We start from the raw sequence: 23,835 nt of genomic DNA, 5'->3' as shown, positions 1-23,835 counted from the left end.
ACCCTAAACTCTGATCCCTAACCTCAACCCTAACCCAACCTTAAAAACAGTACATACAGCATTATTACGTTACGTCGCAGTAACTACGAGTTTACTCGTTTCAAAAAAGGTTACCTGCACTATTTACAGGCTTTGTTGAATTAAAACGAGTTACCTGTAGTTTACCAAGCGAAGTACCTAGCGGACCAAACGCACCTAGCGCACCTGCAGTTTTCGAAGGCACCGCGAAAATTTGACACAGGTTTTGTTTACACACGTTGAACCACTCGTTATTGGTTTACAAAGCAAAGGGTTGTCAGTTTACGTTGGTAGTTAGTTGTATAGTTTTGTATGACTGTTTTGTTACCACACTATAATATCACCATCAAAGTTGTACTTAAAGTGGAGAATAAAATTCATGTTCCTTATGGGTTTCCTTATAAAGCAGTTATTCTAATACGGGTAGTCGGGTACCTCTTGACTTCCTTTTTAGATTTTTTTTATTTATGACAGGATTTTAGTTGCAGGGGGAAACAAAGCAAAAACAATATGTTGTAATAAAAACAATTATTTATTATTTGTTTATTTAGGGCAAAATATGTTTTTTACCCGGCTATTAATCAAAACAGTGGTTCTTGACCAGTGGGAAATTTCCCACCAGTGGAAAATTATGTACATGAAGCGGGAAATGGTATAAGTCAATGATTTTAAAATTGATGTTCAAACTTTTACTTGGATATCTAAGGACACAAATTTAAGTATTTTCTATTAAATAAAGAACAAATTGTTTGTGTGCAGAACATTAAAGTGAAATTATGAAGGGGGAAATTCAATTTGGTAATTAACTTTAAAACTTTAATGGGAAACTTCTCCCAAAAGGTTAAGAACCTTTGAATAAGAAGATAAAGGTTTCTTAAAAAATAAGACGTCTACCCAATCTTTTCAATTTGGACAGAAAGTTTATCAGTAAGCTTTCAATTATGAGCACTTTTTGCAGGAACTTTTTATGTTTGTTAGAGAGGAGTTGACAGTTATTCGTTTTGTAAGGAGAACATAAAAAACTTTGTGAATCACTGTTCTGGGGATTTAAAAAAGGCTTTGATTGATCTACTATCAATTTTATTGCACATGAAAAATACAACTAGTAACTTGACTAATCAAAAAAGGCAATGAATAATTATGATGTTGCCTAAACAGCTGGACCATGTAACCAACATGCTACCATTTTGTTTTCATAAATTTAGGTTATTATGACAAAGCTTATGGCAAGGAAGTGTTTAAATGTACTTTAATTCATTGAAAAAATGTTTTCAATCTTACGCATGCATTCCCAATGCATGTTATCTATAGTGTGTGCCTTGTTACTGGCTTTGCAAAGTCAGGCAAGTACACATTGGGTGGTAACAGAAGATGGGAGAATACAGCAACAGGTATTTTTTAGTATTGTTATGGGTCCCCTTCCGTGAAGGGGACACATATTGATTTTACTCAAATTGTTTGTTTGTTTTTTCTTCCTTTTTTTTTTCTCCCCAAAGTTTGTCCGACTCGTTTTTCCATCAAATGTTTGATGGATTTGGCTGAAATTTACACAGATGGTAGATATAGTTATGTAGATGTGCATCCCACTTTGTTTTTGTTGATAACCCCAGTATTTACCCCGCTAGCCCCCTAAAATGGGTATTTTTTCCCTGAAGTTTGTCCGACTCGTTTTCCATCAAATGTTTGATGGACTTGGCTGAAATTTACACAGATGGTAGATATAGTTATGTAGATGTGCATCCCACTTTGTTTTTGTTGATAACCCCAGTATTTACCCCGCTAGCCCCCTAAAATGGGTATTTTTTCCCCGAAGTTTGTCCGACTCGTTTTTCCATCAAATGTTTGATGGATTTGGCTGAAATTTACACAGATGGTAGATATATTCATGTAGATGTGCATCCCACTTTGTTTTTGTTGATAACCCCAGTATTTACCCCGCTCGCCCCCTAAAATGGGTGTTTTTACCCAAAGTTTGTCCGACTCGTTTTTCCAGCAAATGTTTGATGGATTTGGCTGAAATTTACATAGATGGTAGATATATTCATGTAGATGTGCATCCCACTTTGTTTTTGTTGATAACCCCAGTATTTACCCCGCTAGCCCCCTAAAATGGGTGAGTTTTTAAACAGTGTCAGAATTGGCTGAAATTTGGATTTCTTGTATAGTATGCCATTTATAGTTGTCAATTGTTGTGTTCAACCCTGTAGTCCTAACATTTACCCCACAAGCCCCTAAAGTGTAAAACGTATTTGTATGGTACTGGGCACCACAAACGAAAGATTTCTTTGGAGCAATAGTGTTACAAGGGCAACCAGTTGTTTGTTGCTCGTTGGTGGGTTTCTTGGTGGTCGTTTTTGCGCCATGGCAGTTAGGGGCTTGTTAACAGCCCTATGACGTCAGAAACATTATCGGTTGTTGCTCAAAAACCTCTAGTGGTCAAAATTTTAAACATTGGCGGATTGGGCTGAAATTTTGCAGTACTATTGATTGAGTCATTGTGGTTTTTATATATTTTTAGTTTGTGTGTCGAACCCAATTAGTTACCCTACTAGCCCCCTAAAATGGGTCAGTTTTTTTAAAGCGTTAAATAGGACATACTTCAACCAATATCTGGGGTGAATCTAATTTTATAGTTGGTATTCTACATAGTATTATTATTTAAGCCCAGTGCCGATCACTGTGTTTTACCTTACAACACCCGACTTTTGCATGGTTATCTATTGAAATGCATTATCTACAACTTTGCATGTGTGGGGACCCATGAGTTTTTGCCTGCAGAAACGACTAAAGTTATAAAAGACGGTCACTAATAAGCATAGGAAATATATTTATGTTTTAAAATAGGTTATAGTGTATATGCAAGGGCAATATGTGCTAAGCCACCCTTCTAGTTTGATGCTTGTTTTCTTTTATTGCTCCAAATAATCAGTCTTCAACAATTTTGACAAAAAAGCATTGGGCCCCAAGTCTGATATAAAATGTGCTGTTTTTTAGTTGTTGAAAGGTTCTACTTAGCATTTCTGATCTTAAGGAAGAAACCATTGTACTGATCTCTAAAAAGGCATTGGCCCCCAACTGTCTTTAGTATGTTGTAACCATCCAGTTAAGAATACAACTGTTTATTATGGGTCCCCTTCCCTGAAGGGGACACATATTGTTTTTGTCCGTATTTTTTTTTTCTTTTTTTCTTTTTTCTTTTTTCTTTTTTCTGTCTAACGCTGGTTTGTAACGCTCGTTTGGTCAAGAAAGAGTGCTTCAAATTTATTCAAATTTGGACATATGTTAGATATTAATCCAAACTTGGTCCACGTGAAGTTTGACCCCAAATTACCCAGCGGTTCACCCACAGGCCCCCGAAACGTAAAATTTTTAACGCTGGTCTGTAACGCTTGTTTAGTGAAGAAAGCGTACTTCAAATTTATTGAAATTTGGACATATGTTAGATATTAATTCAAACTTGGTCAACCAGAAGTTTGACCCCAAATTACCCAGCGGTTCACCCACAGGCCCCCGAAACGTAAAATTTTTAACGCTGGTTTGTAACGGTCGTTTAGTAAAGAAAGAGTGCTTCAAATTTATTCAAATTTGGACATATGTTAGATATTAATCTGAACTTGATCCACCTGAAGTTTGACCCCGAATGACCCAGCGACACACCCACAGACCCCCGAAAACGTAAATGTGTCTAACGCTCGTTTGGTCAAGAAAGACACTGTAGGCAGAAGTCCCAAGAGAGTACGTTTACGAATAATAGGGCAGAGCGGGAGGGCTCAGCTTGACGTCGGACAGACGTTTTACGAGACGTCGTTTCGGTGATTAGAAATCAGCTGTTTTGCACAGCAATGCATGTCGTTTTATTAAGTTATCACTCACATTTTCAGTTTTGGCAAAGGTTTCACACATATGACGCGATTTAAACCTAATAAGCGTGCTTCGGTTTCGTATAATGTCAAGCAAAACTTTGTTAAACAAACTAAATATGAAAAAATAAACTTGACTTTTTTGCAAGATAAAAGTTTTTTAAATGCTCGTTGTTAGGTTGGCCGCTGCATGACCACGGGTTACTTAAGGTCAATTAGTAGGTATTACTAACACAGTTCAGAACTTTCTTTCGCCATAACGTAGCGTTTTTTGTTTTTTTTTTAATCAAATACTCAAGGCGTATATAAATTAGGTCAAACGGTGTTGTTGAACACCAAGGACGGCGTGCTATTGAAAACGGTGTCAAAAGGTCAAACAGTCGTTTGGTGTGTGCACCCTAAAGGTTACTACAGGTCAATGGTACTCGTTTTGCGAAACAAAGTTAAATGAAAAACTCGTTTTGCGAAACAAAGTTAAATGAAAAGTTATGTATACACTTGCAGCAAATCGTATTTTAATTGTCTGTAACACAACTGTTACAGCTTTCTAGAAAAAAATTGTGTTTAAAACCCGACCTTGGACGACAATATCTGGGTCAAAGCAAGAGATTAAATTGAAAGTATTTGTTTCGTTCTTTTTTAATGCTTTTGTAATTATACGACAATAATAGTGCAAAAAAATACAACAAAATTTTTCATTGTTGGGTTAACGCTTTCTAAAAATTTGTTCTTAAGAATTTAAAAATCACCGCAACATTTGTTTACCGTAAATCCGCACAAACACGCGTGTGGGGACCCATTAGTTTTTGTTTACAAAAACAATCATATGTGTAGATCAAATGATGTGTATAGTAAATTGGTAAATATCGTATAGAATATATAAAATGGAAGTATATCAGAAAGCCACCATTCTAGTTTTTATATGTATAGTTTTTTAAATACAACAACTTTTTTTTGTTATAATTAGCTTGAATCCCCATTCGCTATGAAGAAGCCTGAGGATCTGGTAACTTTTATGAGACAAGAAACAAAACATGAGTATTTGAAGGTACATAGAGAAGTATCACATATAGATTTTTTTTGAAAAAAAAGTTTTTTGTGAAAACTAGTAAACATATTTTTTAGCAGGAAAAGTGAAAAATTGGTTCACAATGTATATTTATACATAAATACAAATTTAATTACATGTTGAGTGTTAAATAATTGTTTTGATAACAAATAGGAACTTGTATATTAGTTTAGTCAGTCTTTTAAAAAAAAATAGTTGGCCAACATATGCTGATTATGAAAATCTGATGAATGTTTCCGGTTTAAAGGGCAATACTGGTTTTAACAACAAATGCTTGATGTTATTGTCAAAACAGATTGGTTTGTCTCCATCTTTCATGTAACCCTGTGTTTCATTTGTTGGCACAGACTATTATTGAATTTTATTAGAAAATGAAAGAAAAACTCCTTCAAGAGCAAGAAGATATAGACTCAAATGAGGATAAGGACACAGACCTTGAGAGCAGGCACTATCGAAGAGATAAAGATTGCCGTTCAGCTGGTACGATGCCACATTTGTTCGACTGTAAACTGCAACCTTCAAAGTTCTTTACCCAACAATTTGTGCAGACTACCATTAAGGGCAGCTCACAGTTTTTAATATTTTTCGACCGCCCAGCATTTTTTTTACACACTCGTGATACAAACATGTACATTATGCAGTATACAATTATATGCCTCACCAACAATTGATTATAAATTATTAGTTTTACTATGTAACAGCAGAAAGATTTATGCAACTAGTTTATAATAGCCCAACATATGAGTAAATACAGTGATCAAATTTTAAATCCTTTCATGTAAAACTTGACTTTTCTAATTTGACAAATAACAACTATGTAAATAAAAACAGACATTTCCCCCCCAGTTTACGACTTCACGTTCTTTACGTATTACATATTTAGATTATTTTATTGTACACAACAAATTCATTGCTACTTGTGATGAACCACCAGTATAGGCATTTAATTGTCCGGTAGTTCACAACTAAAGCAATTGTTTTGGCCTTACATTAGGCAGGATGTTGTTTGTATAATTATTCCAGCATCTTGTTTAATTTACCAGGAAAACGACTGCCAGATTTTGACATGTTCGTTACCTCAGTTCTTCCACTGGACCACAAGGATGTAGAGGTAATACATTTTTGTTTTTAAATTGTTTTTTTTTTGGTTGCATACTGAGTTTAAGCAGGACATTGTAACACTAATGTTTGCCCAGATTTATGACCACATCAAAAAAAGAGCAAAAGGGCCTTTTATGGAACCGAACTGCTCAACGCTTGTTGAACTGCCATTCAGTATTCATGCCTATGATCATTTGAAGGTAATTGCAAAAAATATAAAAACAGAGTTACTCTAATTTCATTGTCAAAAAATAATTTTGTTGTAAACATATTTTTGGTACCTTTGTTGTAACATAGGGATAGTGAACTGGACTTAAAACAAAATGGCAAAATATCCATGTAAATTTATCAACAATGCGATTAAAAGCATTGATGATGTAATTGTAAACAAACAAGATAAACAGGACCAGAAAATGAAGCACTGTGATAGCAATTACTTTTAGGGTGTGCAAGATCGAAAGAACATTCCAAAGCAGCCAATGCTTGGTCTCAAAGCTACATTAAGTTTTTTAGAAGATGAGAAAAATGCAGCAACCGTAATTTATGAGGCTTTGCAGAAGGTATGCATTAATAACCTATTTTACAAAATGCTTTCTAACAATAATAAGTGTGAATTTGGTGTTATTTGTTGCAGCCATATTTCACAACAAAATCTGCTAAAACGTTGTGTGATATTAATCAAATAAATGAACTGTTACTCCAAAAAAACAGGAGTACCTTAAGTTGGCTTCATTAGCTCATATGCCAACCTCTTGCCACCAGCTGCACACATTTTCTTATGAATGAAATGTCCTAGCAAGTAAAGCAACGACTGCGGTGATTCGGGGTCATCAATTCGTGACTACAGGAAAAATGAAAGCACTAAATCAGTCCCTGTATAATAATTTAGTTGTTGTTTTGCATTCAGAACAAAACATCATGGGTCCTTTACAATCTGGCCTCTTTCTACTGGCGAATGAAGGGAGACATGGATGCAGCTATCGAATGTATTCGCAGAGCATTGCATTACTCACCTGAAGAAATGAAAGACGTTGCGCTTGTTAATCTAGCCAATATTTTACACAGGTATTTATCTAATAGGGTGGAATAAATTTGAACCTTTCTATAACATTGATTCCTGTAATTAGGGCTCACTACACGCTCAATGCAACAGCGGTTATGCATCATGTTTTGGATATTTCTGATGCCTACAACGTCAACTATTTTTCAATCGCCAATATGTACGCGGTGAGTCGTGGTATGACTCTCTATGAATAATTTGGTACTTACCCTTGCGGTTAATGCTGTGATCAGTAATGTAAAACTTTTTCGCAAGACACTTTTTATTCCTTCCAGTCATTGTCAAAATAGTCTTATAGTCTTTATATTGTCCTTTTACCACAATTTTTATTTATTTTGGAACTCTGAACAGGCGCCCTTAGTTTTAAATCAACAGCTTTTAATGTATATTTCTGTTTGCGTTTAGGTTCTCGGGGAATATAACGAGTCAATATATTACTACGAGCAAACGCTAAAAGGACAAAGTGACTTTCAAGCGGCCAAATCAAGACTTTCTGCAGTAAAATGTCAATTCAAACTGCAAGTAAGTTATAGTTATTGTGGATTGGTGATATATATTAACCACTACCTGTTGAAACAGTTTTTACATGCAAAATCTTAATTGCAAAATTGTTTTAAATACTGACTTATTACTAACTTGATGTTACCCATAGGCAACCAATATGGCAGATTTAAAAAAAATATATTAAAGAGGGTGACACTTTGTTAAGGAAAAATTGGAAGCTCAGCACCAGAGCTTGCAACGGACATTGAGGGAACTGCAGAAATACAAAGTAAAGCATGAAGATTTTCTCGAGAAACAAAACAATTTCTATCAACTCCGTCTCTCGGCGAAAACGCAGGTTGACCAACACATGTATTACGAACATCAACGGATCAAAGAGGGAACTTTCAGTAAGTTGTAAATCGCTTTTGTTGGAACTTTTTAGCTTAGCTGTTTACAGACACATCAAGTAAGTTGTCTTGTTGTTTGTTAGTTTTGTTGTGTTTTAGGTTGAAACTTTACGAGAATAAATATCACCAAAATGTTTTCCTTATTTATTGTCAGTCAAACATTTTGTTACTGATTAAACCTAATTTGAACACATTCATTTTTACTAACGTAAAAAAGTTTAGCCTTCTTATAGCATAATTGTTTGGTGCTTCCTACAGGCCAGAACCACAATCACTGCAGCCCAATGCAACCATATGATTTGTGTTTTAATAGACCATAAATGCCAAGTCCGTGGAAACAAGAGTGGTTCCGTGTTGGTGTGCAACCTTCCCACTACATCTAGTGGTTCGACTTCCACTTCGAAAAAACACCCTGTAGATTATGTGGTCGATTCTGTTAAACCGATTCCTGCCGTTGCTATGCATAAAATTGAGGTAAGTGAGTACAGTGGGGATTGGTTGTAATAGGTGACACATGTCGGCTTCATATATAGTTTTTTTTCACTGTAAAGCTAACATGTGCAGTATACCCGATAGGCAACGGTGTTAGATGTTATTAGGCAGGTTTACCTTTGATCAGTTAGTAGAGCGTTGTGGGTTCGAATCCAACCGCAGGCTATATTTTTCTTATTTTGGAAATGGCTTGTGAACTGACTATGATGTGTATATCTGTTTACGTGTCAAAAGCCTTAGCTCTAATTTGTGGTCTTAGCTCACATGTGCCAGTAACAATTTAATCACAGTCTTGTAAATTCTCACAGATTAGTTCTATGAAATTCGGCACAACAGCAGACGGAACACTGTTGGAATCGCCAGTTGACGTTGCACAGAATGTTGATAACTTGAAAGTAAGTTTTGTGTAAGGTGACGATCGTACATACAATACAGTGCTTCATAACGACAATACCTTTTCAGGACGAAAACGAGAATGTGGTGGATGAAAACAATGATAATGTCACCTCCGCATATCGACAAGCCCAATACGATTGGAGGGTGGGAAAAGTGTTGTATAATTTACGTATCTTAGGGTTACAATGAACCCATGCACAAAAGTATAGAACCAAAGTGTTACTAAAAACATTGCTTTAGTGCAAGTGAACACCAGTAATCGCTGTTTTAAACTCAAAAGTAACAGTGTATCATTAACTATTGTAACTCAGTGGTGTAAAAACATAACCAATCCGCTTTAAACGCCCCGGGAAATTACAGTGTCATACTTAAAAACATTTGGCACTAAACATCCTATAATGGACCTTAAGCATGTGGCAATTTATCATTTGCACTTAGGACCCGAGTTGGCCCCCACAGGAGTCTTGTGACAAGTACGTGGACCATTATCCAGCCTGGGACGAGTTTCCTTCGGCATACGTTGATCCGGAAACACGAGGCTTTAAGTAAGGTTCAGTGTTTAAGTTACCTTAACATGTGCTCTGAAACAACTGCTATTCGCCGTTTGTGTTTTCGATGGCTGAATGAAAAATGAATCACTCATGCCACCGAGAAAATGGCGTCATACTTGTTTACAACCTGCAAGATGACACATAGCAAGATGGTACCTTAGTCGCTGCCCTACATAGCGTTTGCTGACATGCATCAAATTAACTAGCAGAAAACATTTTTTGGCGGTAAAGGTTTAAAATCAAATTTCCCTGTCAGGTCACGTGAGCTGTTGACGACGTACATCGGTGTCGCGCAAGGAGAGATGCATCCGACCCCGTGGAAGTTACCTGATTGTGCCGAACTCGAACAAGTTGAGGGCACTGCATACGATAATATACCAGGAATCGACATTAAAGACGTGGTGGTCATGTTTAAGCAAGACACTTATTTAAACAATGTAAGTATGTGCCTTATTGTGTCGTGTAAAATATAGAGACGGTAAAATGTTCAACCAAATGCATTTACTACTGGGTCATTTGAAAGCTTTTCATTAGGAATCATTGAAAATATTGTCTTGGTGTTTCAATGTATAATAGATCCTAATGACTCGAAACGATGCTAACAGGAAGCTTAGTAAACAATGCCCCGAAAGTCCTACACATGAATGCGTTCAGTTTGTCCCGTCTGGTTTTGGTTTCACTTGATGTTGTGCTTTAGAATAATTATATTTTTGCAGTGATTGATCCCGAGTTTTTTTCTATGTCAGTGATGAAAGTAAGAGTTTAATTTAAGACTGTGTGACAATCGTGCAAATACATGCTGTAATATACAGCAATGCTACATTTGGTCTTATAAAGTATTTTTTCTTATTGCAGTTTCTCTTGATGCATGTTAACGAAGGAAGAGTTTGGCCAGACGACCTTGGACAACGAATTCTCACCGCTATAGAAAAAGCACAAAAAACGGAGGTAAAATGGCAGTTTATTTCTTAATCCCACTGCAGACTGCGAACGTTTCTGCAAAATTACTTTTTTACTCCAAATTACGAAATAGGTATCAGAAAAACCCGAAAATCCCTTGGTCGCAGGTTCAAATCCCACCGCAGGCTAGATGTTTGTAATATATGCTTACGTTTAAAGCATTCAAAAGGCCATTGATATTGCTGATCTGTTAGGCCAAATATTTAGTTTCGGTATATGTTGCGTCAATAGTAGTCAACCCGCAAACAATCAACCAGCTTGCGTATTAAATGCACTCCATCATCTACCGAAATACATTAAGCGTTTATAGCCACCTATTGTTTCAAGCAGTATTCCTGTTGCGACGTAAATCCGCCTTGGTGGAAATTTCTGTTGAACTGTTAGGCATGCAAAGACGCCTTGTTATGTGCTAGAGCCACATTGTCGCTTGTTTCGCATTAAAACGACAGCGGGTCGGATACGTCCGATCATTATGTGTTGAGAATAGTGGCGGATATGTCAAACATGCCACACTGGTGGTCTTTGTTTGAAAATGTAAAGGCAAATTCGTTTATTCGCATGTTTGCCATCTCACCTATGATACGTCGCTTGTTCATCTTTAACGCAAAAACCGCAACAAGGGCATTATGTTGCAATTAGTAATGTTTTTTTTTCATTATGTCTAAATAAGAAAAAGGTATGCTGCTACGTCAGTGCTCTTCAACCGGGGTTCCGCGGAACCCTAGGGTTCCGTACAACCCTTACAGGGGTTCCGTGAACTTTAAGAGTCGCACAGGGGTTCACAGCGGTTTGGAGTAGCAATTCAAACAAGAATGATTCACAATGTCGTTGTTGTGAACAGCAATGCTCGCCTGTACGATCTAGTTAACCGTGGTTACACCATTGATCAATTGTGACGTAATAAACACAGTCTTGATACACCTTGGCTAAGTTGCAAGAATGTAGAAACGACCGATCCAACAACATGGCCATGCGTTTCAGTGAATCGTTTAATTGAAGTCAACTTTTGCGCTTGGGGTGTGTTAAGTAAAGTGTATGTTTTTTCTTTGATACTTGTATTACATTAAAATTATTTTATGGGGGTTCCGCAAAGTTTGACAAAACACCTTGAGGGTTCCGTGCCACTAAAAAGGTTGAAGAGCACTGTGCTACGTTGATAAGTAACTTTTGCAAAAATTTTCGTTATTTGCTCAAGTTGTTGTATTCTATCATTGTACGTACTTTTTTCTTGTATTAAGCACACAAGTATCGCACGTGTACATTGCGATTTAGTTTTGAATTTTTTTAGAATGAAGAGAATCTATGGGTTTTGTACAACCTTGCTGGTCTCTTCTGGCGAGTCAATGGCAACAATACGAAAGCCGTCCAGTGCTTACGTCACTGCCTACGTCATGTACCCGAGCAGCATTCTGATATTCCACTTATCAGTCTGTCCAATATCATGTAAGTAATGAAATGTACGGGATTTATTGTCACATGTTGTTCTATCCACGCGAAGACGACAAACCGATATTTTCATCACGAACAGACAACGTTGCTGCGTTTGGTGATTTAGAAATAATACAATCGTTTGTCTCATTTAAAATTTTCCTTTGCCTTATTTGTAATCAATGTACAGTATATAAATGTATTGCACAGGCTATAACTGTATAAATCAGTGTCTACGATTGTACTTGCTTCCATAGCAAAATACTCGGCAGCGATGCAGAAGGATTTTGCCTGATCCTGTTGGTTTTTCTGCAGGTATCGAGTTGGGAAACTGAATGACGCCGTTAATTTACTCATCTATGCACTTCGCGCCAACAACTCCGAGGTACAATTTGAAGTTGCATAACCTTTAACTTGAAGCTACCTTAAGTAAAAAAAAGTTGCGAACGCTTTACAGAAGACACAGATGCGCATGAGCCAACCAATTTCTTAAAAATATTCGTTTTTTTTACCAAGATGTTAAAAAATGCCGGAGTTGGATTTCTGACCGATGTCTGTAAATATCTTTACCATCTGCCACACGTTTAGCGCCAATGCGAGCCTAAAGTCAAAACCTAAGCTATGTTCAGTGTTGAAAATGCTCAAACCTTGCCATATACGTTCTTCAGCAGAAAGGGCATCGCCTACCTAGTGGTTTAAACGCTTTGATTTTCATCCACAGCCGGCCGCCTACCTGAGTATGGGCAACGCCCTGCAAGCACAGGAAAACATTACAGGCGCTGTGGAGTTTTACAACTATGCAATGGTTCTACATCAGCAATACCGGGAAGCCTTTCACGCACTGCTGGTCGTTAAGTGTTTCAACCTTAAGCGACTCAAACAGCAGCAACAAACTGACGCTATACTCAACAGCTGGGTAAGTGGCAAGTTGGCGGTTTGTTAAGAAATTAGTATGCAAGTAAATCTATGTTTGGGTATAAGTCCAGTTATATACTTTTCAACGGTTCCACCTTTCTATCAAGCTATTTTCTGCATGTTTTTGGTTTCCGCTTGTTTGACATATGATTGCTAATTTTATTACTAGTGATGGGACGAGTACCCGGTACTCGGTATCGATGGTATCGAACGATTTCAGTGGTATCGATACTCGTACTCGGTATCGAAATATTTTGTCTCAGTTTTCGATACCAACGTGCAAGTACCGAAGGCCGATTTACACAGTAAGAATACAGGCAACTTTATGCCAATATTTGCTTCGGACAGCACAAAAGTGGAAAAAAGTTCCGCCAGTTTACGTATATCTTTTTCGCTATCACGTGGTGATTACATTTTTCGGCATGTGTGAGTGCACGCCTGTACCCCGACCAAGGCAGATAAATTAGCCAGTGATATACAACTAAGTACAACACTAGACTTAAGTACTCGGTAATCGTGCTCGGTATCGAAGGTATATACATGTGGTACTCTGTATCGGTACCCTCTTCAAAACCTGGTATCGTCCCATCACTATTTATGACACATTGACCCTTATAAGAATTTGTTAGGGTGGCATTTTTCCTGTTGGTTGAAATTTTACTACTTTGAGTAAGGGGAGATTTAGTAAAACATGTTTTTTATGCCCACCATATAACAAAACTGCATACCAAGGCTTGTCACACCATGTTTTTGCAAACGTTGTCTTGTGATTTTTGAATGAAATTGAACGGTTGGGTTTAGTGTCCAATTACGGAAATATACTGTACCCAGTGGTGGGATTCAAATTTTTTGTCAGCCAGTTCTATCACAAAAGTCATATTTTTTAGCCGGTTCTGTTACAAAAAGTCCTTTGACAGTAACCAGTAATGCTAACCGGTTCGCTGATCTCATAAAACTTCGTGAGACGGTTCTATGGAACCGGTGCGAACCGACTGAATCCCACCACTGACTGTACCCCCAACTAGGACAAGTTAAATGGCACTTTTAAGCTCTTGCCTAAAGATCAACTAATTATGGGTCCCCTTCCCTGAAGTTTTTTAAAACGTTAAATAGGACATACTTCAAACAATATCTGGGGTGAATCTAATTTTATAGTTTGTATTCTACATAGTATTATTATTTAAGCCCAGTGCCGATCACTGTGTTTTACCTTACAACACCCGACTTTCTCATGGTTATCTCTTGAATTGCATTATTTTCAACTTTGCATGTGTGGGGACCCATGAGTTTTTGCCTGCAGAAACGACTAAAGTTATAAAAGACGATGGCTAATATGGGACCCAATACAAAATAAGGAAATATATCAATGTTTTAAAATAGGTTATAGTGTATATGCAAGGGCAATATGTGCTAAGCCACCCTTCTAGTTTAATTCAAACATACAACGCATTCTGCAGGAAAACAGTAAAAGCGCCCCAGTGGCTTCCGAGGTTGAAGAACAGGATAATGATGCGTCAACTTGTACTGGAGATCACGTGAATTGTCAAAACGTTGAGAAAAAGTCCAACGGCGACGAGAAGGTAAATTAGGAGAGGTTGCTTTTTATTTTCTGTTTTAAGTTTTTTTATTTGCAAGACGCATGTTTTATGCACAGCACAAGTCAGATGACATAGAAGAAAGCCAGGAAAAGTTGGAAGACAACACCGATACAAATGGTACCTACTGGTAGAATATCATTTTTTTTCTAATTCCCGATTTAACTGGAACAATGTCTTTTCACAAATGAATGAAAAAAACGGAACTTGAAAATAATTTTTAAATCGGCTAATGCTCACTGTTGAAACATGCTCAGTTACATTTTTTATATGATTAGGCATTAAATTAAATAGTTGAGTTTGATTGCTGTATTATCGATACATTTGGCTACTTAAGAACAGTTGTAACTTTAAATGGCATTTTATGTAGAAGCAGCCGTGGACATTGCTGTTAAACTACGCGAAGGTAAAACCGACGCAAGTGAACTGCTGAAAGACACTGATGACGCAATCAATGACCTCATCAACTCGAGTGGCGGAGAGGTAATCACATTAGATAGCTGTGTTTAATCTACAGTTAAGTTTACTTTCTTTGCAGCTTGATCAGAAACTACTTTCGGCAAAGAAACTAATGGAGCAACTTGCGGAAATGCGAAATTCCCTTGGAAATTTGGTTCATGAAGCGGCGACAGCATTAGACATAATTGATGATGGAGAGTAAGTGTTGTTGCAATGAAAAGATGGCTATGGCACGATGGGCTAAGGCAGTGGTTCTCAAACTTTTTTTGTTGCGACGCCTCTGGAAAAGTTTTCTGGACTTGCGACGCACCAGCAAATAAAAGTTAATTAAGAAACGTATTATTAAAGTTGTGTTTATTGATACAACAACAAAAAGTTACGAAACAGAACTATTCTGCAACGCCCTTGGAAAATTGAAACGACGCACCAGGGCGTCGCGACGCACAGTTTGAGAACTACTGGGCTAAGGTTAGCCACAATACACAACAAACTGCCTTTGACAACACAGTATGTTACACCCAACACTATTATAGGGTATACCCTATATACATTATAAACGTATACATTAAAACTTGATAGCTGTAACTATTTATTTGGATACTTTAGTGGTGAATGTAGCGGTTTAAAATGTAAAATTATTCTGTTTCTACGTTTGTTATTATGCAGAGAGGAAATAAACTGTGATGAAATTGTGTCGGCTGTTGACTTCACTTATCAACCTGACAAGAATGAAGAATTCTGGTCGTTAGAGTAAGTAGAAGAAATTAAATTCGAGATGTTTGGTATGCCTTTTGGTATCTGTAAGCTAATAATCCACAACCAAGATAGATCCATAAATCGCCGATTTGGTAGACCACAGAGCCCTTTGCAAAGAGGCGATGCTTGGAACAAAGTTCTAGAAAATGGCTCAGCACTTTGTTTATCCTTAAGCATCTTGCAGAGAGACAATAACGGCTTTGAAACCACTACATTTTTATGTGAACTGCTGCTGCTGCAACCAACGTAGCTCTGCTGGCATGTTTTTGCATGAAAACGTCATATCCAGTTCGCCTATCTGAACCTTGATCTTTGTGCTAAAGGAAATAAAAATTTTGCCATCGCAGTTTTACTGACCTACTATCGGTTGAGAACGAGGAAGAAAGTTTTTTCGATCCGACTTGCGAACTGAGCGATCTGCCTCAACTCTATGACGTCAGCAGCATGACGAGTGTTGTCAATCGCGATCAGTTCACCAATTACACCTCCGACCCATTGTTCATGCAGGTACCAAATCGAAACACGACTGTTAATTAACTTAGTAAGGTTTAATTCTAATAGAGGCGTGTGGCATTTATTAATATGAAAAAAACGATCATTTTTGTTGAAAATTTTTTGTTGTATTGTTTTACCTTTAGTTGGTAACAAGCTTAATTGTGTCGTATTTTAGTTGTTGCGGGAAGTAATCGGTGACGCTAAATCCGTCCACGAGGTGGCGTACATACTTGCAGTGGCCATGCACGCCAACCCCACCTCGTGGAGAGTTTCCATGTTGGTGTCGTACTTCTGGAGGGCGCAAGGTGACGCTAAAGAGGTGAGATTTACATGGAGCCTGTGTGGAGAAATTGTAAACGGGTAACGAACTATCATGTAGAAAAATATGTTACGTAGTCAAACGACACGATGTATTCAAATATTCTGATCAATAAACTTGAAAATGTTCGTATAATCCAGCGGTTTTCAAACTGGGGTCCGCCAAGTGATTTCAGAGGGACGGCGGAGAGCTCGAAGTATTTCTATAACTTATGTAATATCAGAAAAAAATTGAAAAGTTTGGGAACCACTGGTATAATCGCTGATATGTTTTAAACTACACCCAGTTTGTGACTCTTCAGGTACAAATATGACTTCTGGATTTTACAAGTATATATTTTAGGTGTTAAACTGCCTCATTCGTTCTCTCGTCTTCGCTCCAACTGCCAACCACCACACCATTCTCTTCTCACTAGCCGACTTTCTAGCTCGCCTCCCCAACATCCAGGATGCTATTCATCTCCTGGATCAGGCGTTAAACCTTCACCCATCGTCTCATCGTCTTCATCAACTTGCGGCAAACATCTATGCATCAGCGGTAGGATTGGGTTTTAAATGGGATTGAAATTGTCAATGAAGCAATTGGCCGGGTTAAAAATGCATTGTGGTTAAACAACTTTTTGGTTTTAACGTTGCTGCCATCCGTATGCTTACTATTAAAGTGAATATTCCAGTTGTTTTTGTGGAAAAGTTTTTGGTAATTGTCGGTTCCGGTGCGAATTGTTAATAAAGTAGGTATCAAATAATCATGCGCCTGTTACTAACATTTTTAGGGTTTTTAAATATTTATGCGTCATGGTAGTTGAGATAAAAACAGGAAAGTTTTAACAATGTGATTCTTGTTGCACTGTTTTTTAACTTCGGTGGTTTATACATAAACCGTGTCAAAATATTTCCATTTTTTGTCTGTGGAGGAGCGTTTGATAATATGTTTGATAATAAAACGGAGGTATTTTTCTAATATCTGTTAACCCAGGGGTGGGGAACCTGCGGCCTAAAGGCCGCATGCGGCCTTTTAGGGCACTAAGTGCGGCCTTCGATGTCAGAATACAATTTAGGATGTTGATAATACCCACTGCACCAGGCGCTGAAAACTAGACAGAAACGTATTTTTTTACCTTTATTCCACATTACTATTTGATTGGTTCTAGGGCAGCGGTTTTGAAACTAGAGCCGAATGTTTGCGTATTGGTACACAAAGCGATATCCTTAGAACTGCCAAGATACCAAAGTTCTACAATCTTACTTGTGTTGCAAAAGAACAATTGTTTGCGCATAATCGAATGTCTTAAACTCGTCTGTGATGTCACAAGCTGCTCTTAGATTGATATTGATAAACAAGCGAGTTTCTATGTTAATAAAATCCTGAATGTTGTAGTGAGGGTGAAAATGTAGCGACGAATTTTATTTAGCTTGGACCGTAAATCCAATAGCACATCAACCATTCTGTAAGTCAAAAAGTTTGAATGCCACTGTCCTTGGCCTGAGAAATAGTCTGTGCGGCCTGAACGAGTGTCGATAAACCATTTGGCGGCCTTCACAAACAAAAAGGTTCCCCACCCCTGTGTTAACCAATGGGGGGAGATTGGCAGTTTTTTCTTTCAGGACCGAGCTTTAAAAACACCATGTTCAGTGGCTGACTGGGCCCATTTTCGCACTTAACTAATTGGATTATTGATTCCGTTTTGCAGGGTGATTACGCAAACGCGAAGAAGCATTTCGAAGAAACACTGAATTTGCACAGCGCATGTCAGGATTGTCAGCGAAGAAAGTGGGCTGCTTCGTGCTTGTTGAAGCAAAACCAGCCTTAAATCCTGTTTTCTCTGCGCAAAAAGACGACCGCTTTGATATGCAGTCTTACTTCGTTTCATTGTCTGTTTGACGCCATTTGATTGGTCACTTTTTTAATATCGCGATTTTTTGTTGATGTAAGAAGCCATTTTTGTGGCTCCGACTTGAATGCGAATTTTTGAAAGCAGAAGCAATTTAGGCGGATAATAAAATTGTGTCAGCCAATATACGTCAAACTTTTTTCCGCTGTTACTTTTTTTGAGTATTATTTGTCTCGCAATAGCAATTTTTAGAGCCGTTGTTCATCCTGGAAACTCAATGCCCCATTTTCTGACCGCTATTACTTTAACCGTCCCGGGCAAAAGGATGATTTTTGTATTAATTTGCAGTACCTTGATTGATCTACAAATCGGCTTCTGTTTTATTTTAGGCTACCTTTTTTTGAGGAAAGGAACTATTTTTGTGTGTGGTGGTTGGCGCGGTAATTTCGTGCCTTACTGTAAGTTGTCGTGAAAATAAACCTGTCATCTAGTTTTTGTTGTTGTTCATTAAAAAGCGGTTTCAATTCACTTAAAAAGGATCGTAAAACTTGACAGGAAGGTCTACCACTGGGGTGTGTAATCAAGATCACTAAACGGTCAAGCACATTTTTTATGGTTAGGCAACGTCTTTGTTACTTACCAAACAAGCATATATTGTGTCAACTGCTACCACTAAAATTCCCAACTGACTCCAGACACTGTAAGGCAGCAGAAAAACAAAACCAGATTGATTTCCCCAGAAGCAAAAAGAATTGGAATTGGTCGATAGAACTACAATTATTTTTTGTTCAGCGGAACACACTTCAAAATCAAAACGTCTTCGCGGGCCAAACAACATTTAATCAATGGGTCACGTTTTGCCAGCGGCCTACCACAATCCACGTTGCTATTGTAGGCTGATGTGTAACAATTGTCCCTAAATTTACAACAGCCCTGCCCCATCTTTTCAACATCTGCAAGCACGTTCTGTGCCGACAAACGTAGTTAAAACGGGGCAGACGTTAAAAAATGACTGAACAACTACAAAACGTTGATTTTCATCATCCACAATGCCTGCCATTGTAATGAAAAGACATGTATTCTGTTTCGGTTTTAGGGAGGCTACATCAGAATCTGCGAAAAGACGAAAGTTTAGTAAAGTAGTGAAAATGCACACAGGAGCTACAAACGTTGGTGATTTTCAGGTTCGTTACCCTTTTCTTTGTCGCACAAGCATCAATATTCCTTTCTGTTGATTATGATACATAGTTGCATCATATGACCAATGGACAAAACCGTTCTTCACTTGCGTTTAGCATATAACACAGTTTATTTAGACAAAAACATTTAACGACTGTTAAAAAACGAATCTAAAGGCGCGAAAATGCACAGTTGAAATTTCATGATTATGCAATTAAAAAATGGTATTTTAACAAGTTAAAAATCATGTCAAAATGAAAAAAAAAATGTTTAATGTCTTTTAATGCAGAAGAAAAACATGTGACAAAAACAAGCACAAAACAAATAGGCTATTTCGAGGTGGTCTGTTCTCGAAAGATAACAAATTACATAAAATATACACTTTTTTTGACATTCATACAACGCATAAGTTTTTTTCTTTTAAGGTGAATGCTAGGAAGTTATTTTTTTCCATTCTTTATTGGTTATTTCATACTGCAGTGGTTTTCTTTCTGAGAAGATGCTTACTAGTGGATCTGGGTTACATAAAATATATTGTAATGAATCGCGAATATGTGCAACAAAGTCAGGGGGTTCAACTTCTGGTGAAGTAGACATATGTCTGAAACCAAAACAAATTTGAACTTGCCTTAATTCAATACAAAACCCGTTTAGATCTATCAAAATGCAAAAATGTGCATGTGATCTACACTTACTCTTTAATAATAGAATCAGGTAGCTCCAGCCATTTTGCAGCATTTGGAAATGGTTCATATGTAAATGGTTTAATCACCACAGTATTGGTTTCCCATCTGTGACAAAAAGCACATTAACCAATAATTTGGGTACAGATGTTTAAGGATGAAACAGGTTTCAAATATTGTTGTCAGATAGATGCAGTAGTACTCTTTGTCCAATCACAACTAATACCCCCCCCAAGAAAAACTATAAATGTTCTAGCAGGGGTATGGTGTGCTAGTCATTACCGAACATTGATTTTCAATTTACAGAGGTGGTTTCATCCACATAAAAAAATAATGCTATAGCAAACATGAAAGCTTACCTGTACATGTTTACCATTTTTGCATGGCCATGAAAGGTTCGAACCCCCCTTATAACCTTCCCAGGCTGCCGGGCATTCTCATGAAAGACTAGGGGAAATAGGTGACCACTTGAAATGTTCACACCCAAACCAAAAATAACCGGACTTTCAATCAAATCATTTTCACATGCCACAGTCGTAGTGTTCATTGAAGAACAACAAAAGGTTTGCAAATGAATCTGAAGCTGGCTGCAAAACTCTAAAACACATTTATTTATAGTTTTAAATTTTACTTTACAAATTTACACTCGCATGAAATCAAAATATTTTATTTTTTCTTGAAAATTTGCATGTTTGGTAATAACTACAGTTGAAGTCCGAAATGTTTTAGCAAACTGTTACAAGTACATTTCGCACCTACTTCCAGTCTGTGAAATTCATTCAGAAGGGAAATTGACAAATCTTCTGACAATTGTCGATCATCATTAAAGCCCCCAACCAAATGCAGCTCCAACTGTCTTTCTGTTTACAATACAGTACTTCAACTAATTTGTGATTTATTTTAAGTTGAGGTTATCTATAACAAACCTTGACAATTAGCTAATTCTGGATTGGTCACAAGGGAAATGCTATGGACTGCCAAGATCATTTCCAAAATGCCGGTTTTGGTTGAAGACCCATCAAAGTGTCCCAAGGAAGTGGCACCGGTTACAGGACACCTTAAAACTGCAGCATGGCAGGTGGTCATCATGTCGGTGCCTAACATTTTAATCTACATATCATTCTTATGGTTAGTAAACCTATTTGGGAAATAAAACCACTTTATCGCAAACAATGAAAGGTAAGTTATAATGAAAACTTGTAAAATTACATTTTCATCAAAAACTCCTGTGCTTCCAATTTCTCGTTGACCAATGAATAGACATGCTTGATCTTTGGCGACTAGACAAACACTTGTGTCCTTCAGTTTTTGGGCTGTGTGAGCAAAGAAATCACCATATTTCTGCACATAATAATATTGGATTTACAGTAATCAAAAGTTTTAGGATAGAGCTAGATTTTACCAGTGAGGGAGGGGCTGGCACAAAATCTATGTTAGGCAAATTGTCCTACCAAAAGAGTTCTTTTTTATGGGCATTATTTTAAAATCTTTCCTGCTGATTATGTGGGATGTTACCCAGCCACACTTACTTCTAAAAATGCATCCAATTCATCCAGGACGTTTGCAGAAGCCGGTTTACTTTGTATAGAAAGGGGCATAGTTCATTCTGTCCTGACAAATGGAAATTTTGTCCCAGTTGTCAGGTGTGACATTTAACAGAAACCTACTGAAAGCACCTACATTTGACACAGTTCTGTAAAATAGCAATTGGCAGTGACAGCAACATAATTTATGCACATATCCCAACAGAAAAATCAAGATTGTAACTTAACTGCAACAAATTGAAACGCACAAATTTAAACAGGCAACATTGGACAAATATCAAATGGAGGATTTTGTTGAAATTTCTACACTAATTGTGCAGAATAGGGCCAAGCACTTTCAAAGTTTATGTTTATTAATCCACATCCATTTCCTTTAATGTTGCATCGAAATTCCAGTATTGAAATGAATTAAACTCATTTCCATTTTCAACAGATGCAAGTTGTTTATGTTTATTGCTGCTAAAAGCATCTTCAAATGTCAAATCACTCTCCTTCCAAAATTGACTGTCCATGAATTTGTCTGAAGTTTTAGTCTAAAAAGTATATTTTATCCAGCTATAAAACTTCTATGTTTCAGGTAGGTGGATTACATAACTAAATAAACATTCACACATTTGTTACTTGTAATGTGTACATCAGGGGTGGGCAGCCTGCGGGCCAAATGCAGCCCTTCATTAAAGGTTGTGCGGCCCGCAGAGACGCTTAGATTGCAAATGTACTGGCAAATGAGTCGAACTATTACATATTATTAAGCAGACTAATGCGCCTGATGCTAGTTTTCTGCGACCTGGCAAAATGTGGCTAGAATCAAATGCGAATTATACTAATATTTAAGCATATTTGGTAAGCAACGAAGTAAAATCCCCTCGTGCTATACACAGGTGCGGCCCGCCATATATTTTTGACAATTGTAATTGGTCCCACATTAAAAAAGGTTGCCCACCCATGGTGTATATCAGGGGTGGGCAACCTGCGGCCCGCTGGCCGCATGTGGCCCTTGATTCAGGGCTGTGCGGCCCGCAGAAGCTTAGATTTCTAATGTACCGGCAAACGAGACAAACTATTATCTATTTTTAAGCAGAATAATGCGCCTGAAGCTAGTTTTATGTGACCTTGCAAAATGTGGCTAGAATCAAATGCAAATTATACCATATTTGAGCATATTTGGTAAGCAACAAAGTAAAATCACCTTGTGTTATACACAGGTGCGGCCCGCGATCTATTTTTGACAATTGTAATTGGCCCCACAGTAAAAAAGGTTGCCCACCCCTGGTGTACATCATCAACATAATTTTGTCATTTTCCAAATACTCAAATAACAAGCAAATAAGTATAATATACCTGCATGTTGTCCAGTACCATTGGTTTATCAGTATCTGACTTGCCATTTTTGTCCTGCTTTAATGGAAACAATGTAAAAAAATGTAAAACATTCTGGTTTTCCTTAGAATCGCTAATGGACAACTTCAGTATTTTAGTACTCCGAATGTCATTGAGGTCTGATTCATCCAATGTAATTCGACGCTTGTCACGCCCAGTTTTTGTCCATTTTGCTTTTTTAGCTTGATGAAAGATGCAGTGCGTCGACTTGCGTTTCCCCAAAAGGTAGTGCATTTACATTCAGATCAACACAATTCAAGTTATGATGCAAAACGCAAAAATCATAAAAACAAAGCTCTGTTTCTCAAAATATACATCGAGCGAAACGGGACTTTATCGCACAAAATCAATCGAGCGAAACGGGACTTACATACGTCACGCTTGGCATCACATTACACAAAAACAAGTTTATCTCTAAACTTACTAATCTAAACACTGTGCATGTCGCAAAAAACGTTGCTCGATGCCACTATCCCTAGCATATATTTCTGAAACCAGCAAGTCACAAGTTTAGCCCACAACCAGGGCTATTCATTTGAGTCAGGTAAGTTGCGTTTAAAGGTGACTGACACTAGCACTAGGTAGGTATAGCAGTCAACTACTGGCGTAGCCTACCACTAAAAATGTTTCACTACCGCAGGTTGAGAACCACTGAAAGGCTGGCACTTTCATTAGCTTTTAACATTTCTGCTCTATTTAAAACTCGAAACTCACTGAAACACATTTGTCAAATAAAACTTTTTTTAACAGAATGCATTTGACTTTTTTCTAATTTTGTGCCATTAACAGGTATGCTTTTGATAGTGCCCAGTATTGTCCAGTTAAATGACTGTTGGTTTTCCTTAGGATTG

At 37.5% G+C, this 23,835-nt stretch overlaps 2 protein-coding genes across 3 annotated transcripts; one reads left to right on the top strand and one right to left on the bottom strand.

Annotated features, from left to right (window-relative positions):
* The first annotated feature begins 1,207 nt into the window (after positions 1 to 1,207).
* LOC145219040 (tetratricopeptide repeat protein 17-like) lies at positions 1,208 to 18,693 on the top strand. The gene is made up of 28 exons (XM_080086440.1): positions 1,208 to 1,409; positions 4,846 to 4,926; positions 5,316 to 5,427; positions 5,991 to 6,058; positions 6,144 to 6,248; positions 6,492 to 6,608; positions 6,956 to 7,113; positions 7,176 to 7,275; positions 7,514 to 7,630; positions 7,818 to 8,001; positions 8,315 to 8,475; positions 8,802 to 8,888; positions 8,956 to 9,033; positions 9,328 to 9,434; positions 9,697 to 9,877; positions 10,296 to 10,388; positions 11,689 to 11,843; positions 12,144 to 12,213; positions 12,550 to 12,744; positions 14,201 to 14,323; positions 14,398 to 14,458; positions 14,709 to 14,821; positions 14,877 to 14,995; positions 15,464 to 15,547; positions 15,901 to 16,060; positions 16,224 to 16,367; positions 16,710 to 16,904; positions 18,058 to 18,693. Exons 1-28 carry the CDS (start codon positions 1,284 to 1,286, stop codon positions 18,175 to 18,177), a joined length of 3,414 nt encoding a protein of 1,137 aa, XP_079942566.1. The 5' UTR covers positions 1,208 to 1,283; the 3' UTR covers positions 18,178 to 18,693.
* A 795-nt stretch (positions 18,694 to 19,488) lies between these two features.
* LOC145219056 (protein N-terminal asparagine amidohydrolase-like) lies at positions 19,489 to 23,356 on the bottom strand. 2 transcript variants are annotated; one of them, XM_080086441.1, is made up of 8 exons: positions 22,946 to 23,356; positions 21,590 to 22,137; positions 21,270 to 21,401; positions 20,987 to 21,170; positions 20,816 to 20,920; positions 20,420 to 20,657; positions 20,073 to 20,168; positions 19,489 to 19,978 (listed from the first exon to the last, which is right to left on the bottom strand). In XM_080086441.1, the coding sequence occupies exons 2-8, from the start codon at positions 21,656 to 21,658 to the stop codon at positions 19,810 to 19,812; spliced, it is 993 nt and encodes a 330-aa protein (XP_079942567.1). In that variant the 5' UTR covers positions 21,659 to 22,137; positions 22,946 to 23,356; the 3' UTR covers positions 19,489 to 19,809. The 2 variants fall into 2 exon arrangements, with proteins under 2 accessions (XP_079942567.1, XP_079942570.1); XM_080086444.1 differs by having other exon boundaries at positions 19,489 to 19,892.
* Between the last annotated feature and the right edge of the window lie 479 nt (positions 23,357 to 23,835).

This window comes from Phallusia mammillata, chromosome 1 (genome assembly GCF_965637545.1).
Source record: "Phallusia mammillata chromosome 1, kaPhaMamm4.hap1.1, whole genome shotgun sequence".
Lineage (NCBI taxonomy): Eukaryota > Metazoa > Chordata > Ascidiacea > Phlebobranchia > Ascidiidae > Phallusia > Phallusia mammillata.
This window is presented reverse-complemented; position numbering and strand designations above follow the sequence as displayed.

Excerpts from the sequence above, each read along its gene's own strand:
- LOC145219056 (XM_080086441.1), bottom strand. The coding sequence starts at position 21,658 with ATGCCCCTTTCTATACAAAGTAAACCGGCTTCTGCAAACGTCCTGGAT. Across the intron at positions 20,658-20,815 it reads ATTTCACAGACTGGAAGTAG|AGTTTTGCAGCCAGCTTCAG; the intron begins GTGCGAAATGTA and ends AATGTGTTTTAG. Across the intron at positions 19,979-20,072 it reads CCTGATTCTATTATTAAAGA|ACATATGTCTACTTCACCAG; the intron begins GTAAGTGTAGAT and ends TTTTGGTTTCAG.
- LOC145219040 (XM_080086440.1), top strand. The coding sequence starts at position 1,284 with ATGTTTTCAATCTTACGCATGCATTCCCAATGCATGTTATCTATAGTG. Across the intron at positions 4,927-5,315 it reads CAAAACATGAGTATTTGAAG|AAAATGAAAGAAAAACTCCT; the intron begins GTACATAGAGAA and ends GAATTTTATTAG. Across the intron at positions 9,034-9,327 it reads AAGCCCAATACGATTGGAGG|GACCCGAGTTGGCCCCCACA; the intron begins GTGGGAAAAGTG and ends ATTTGCACTTAG.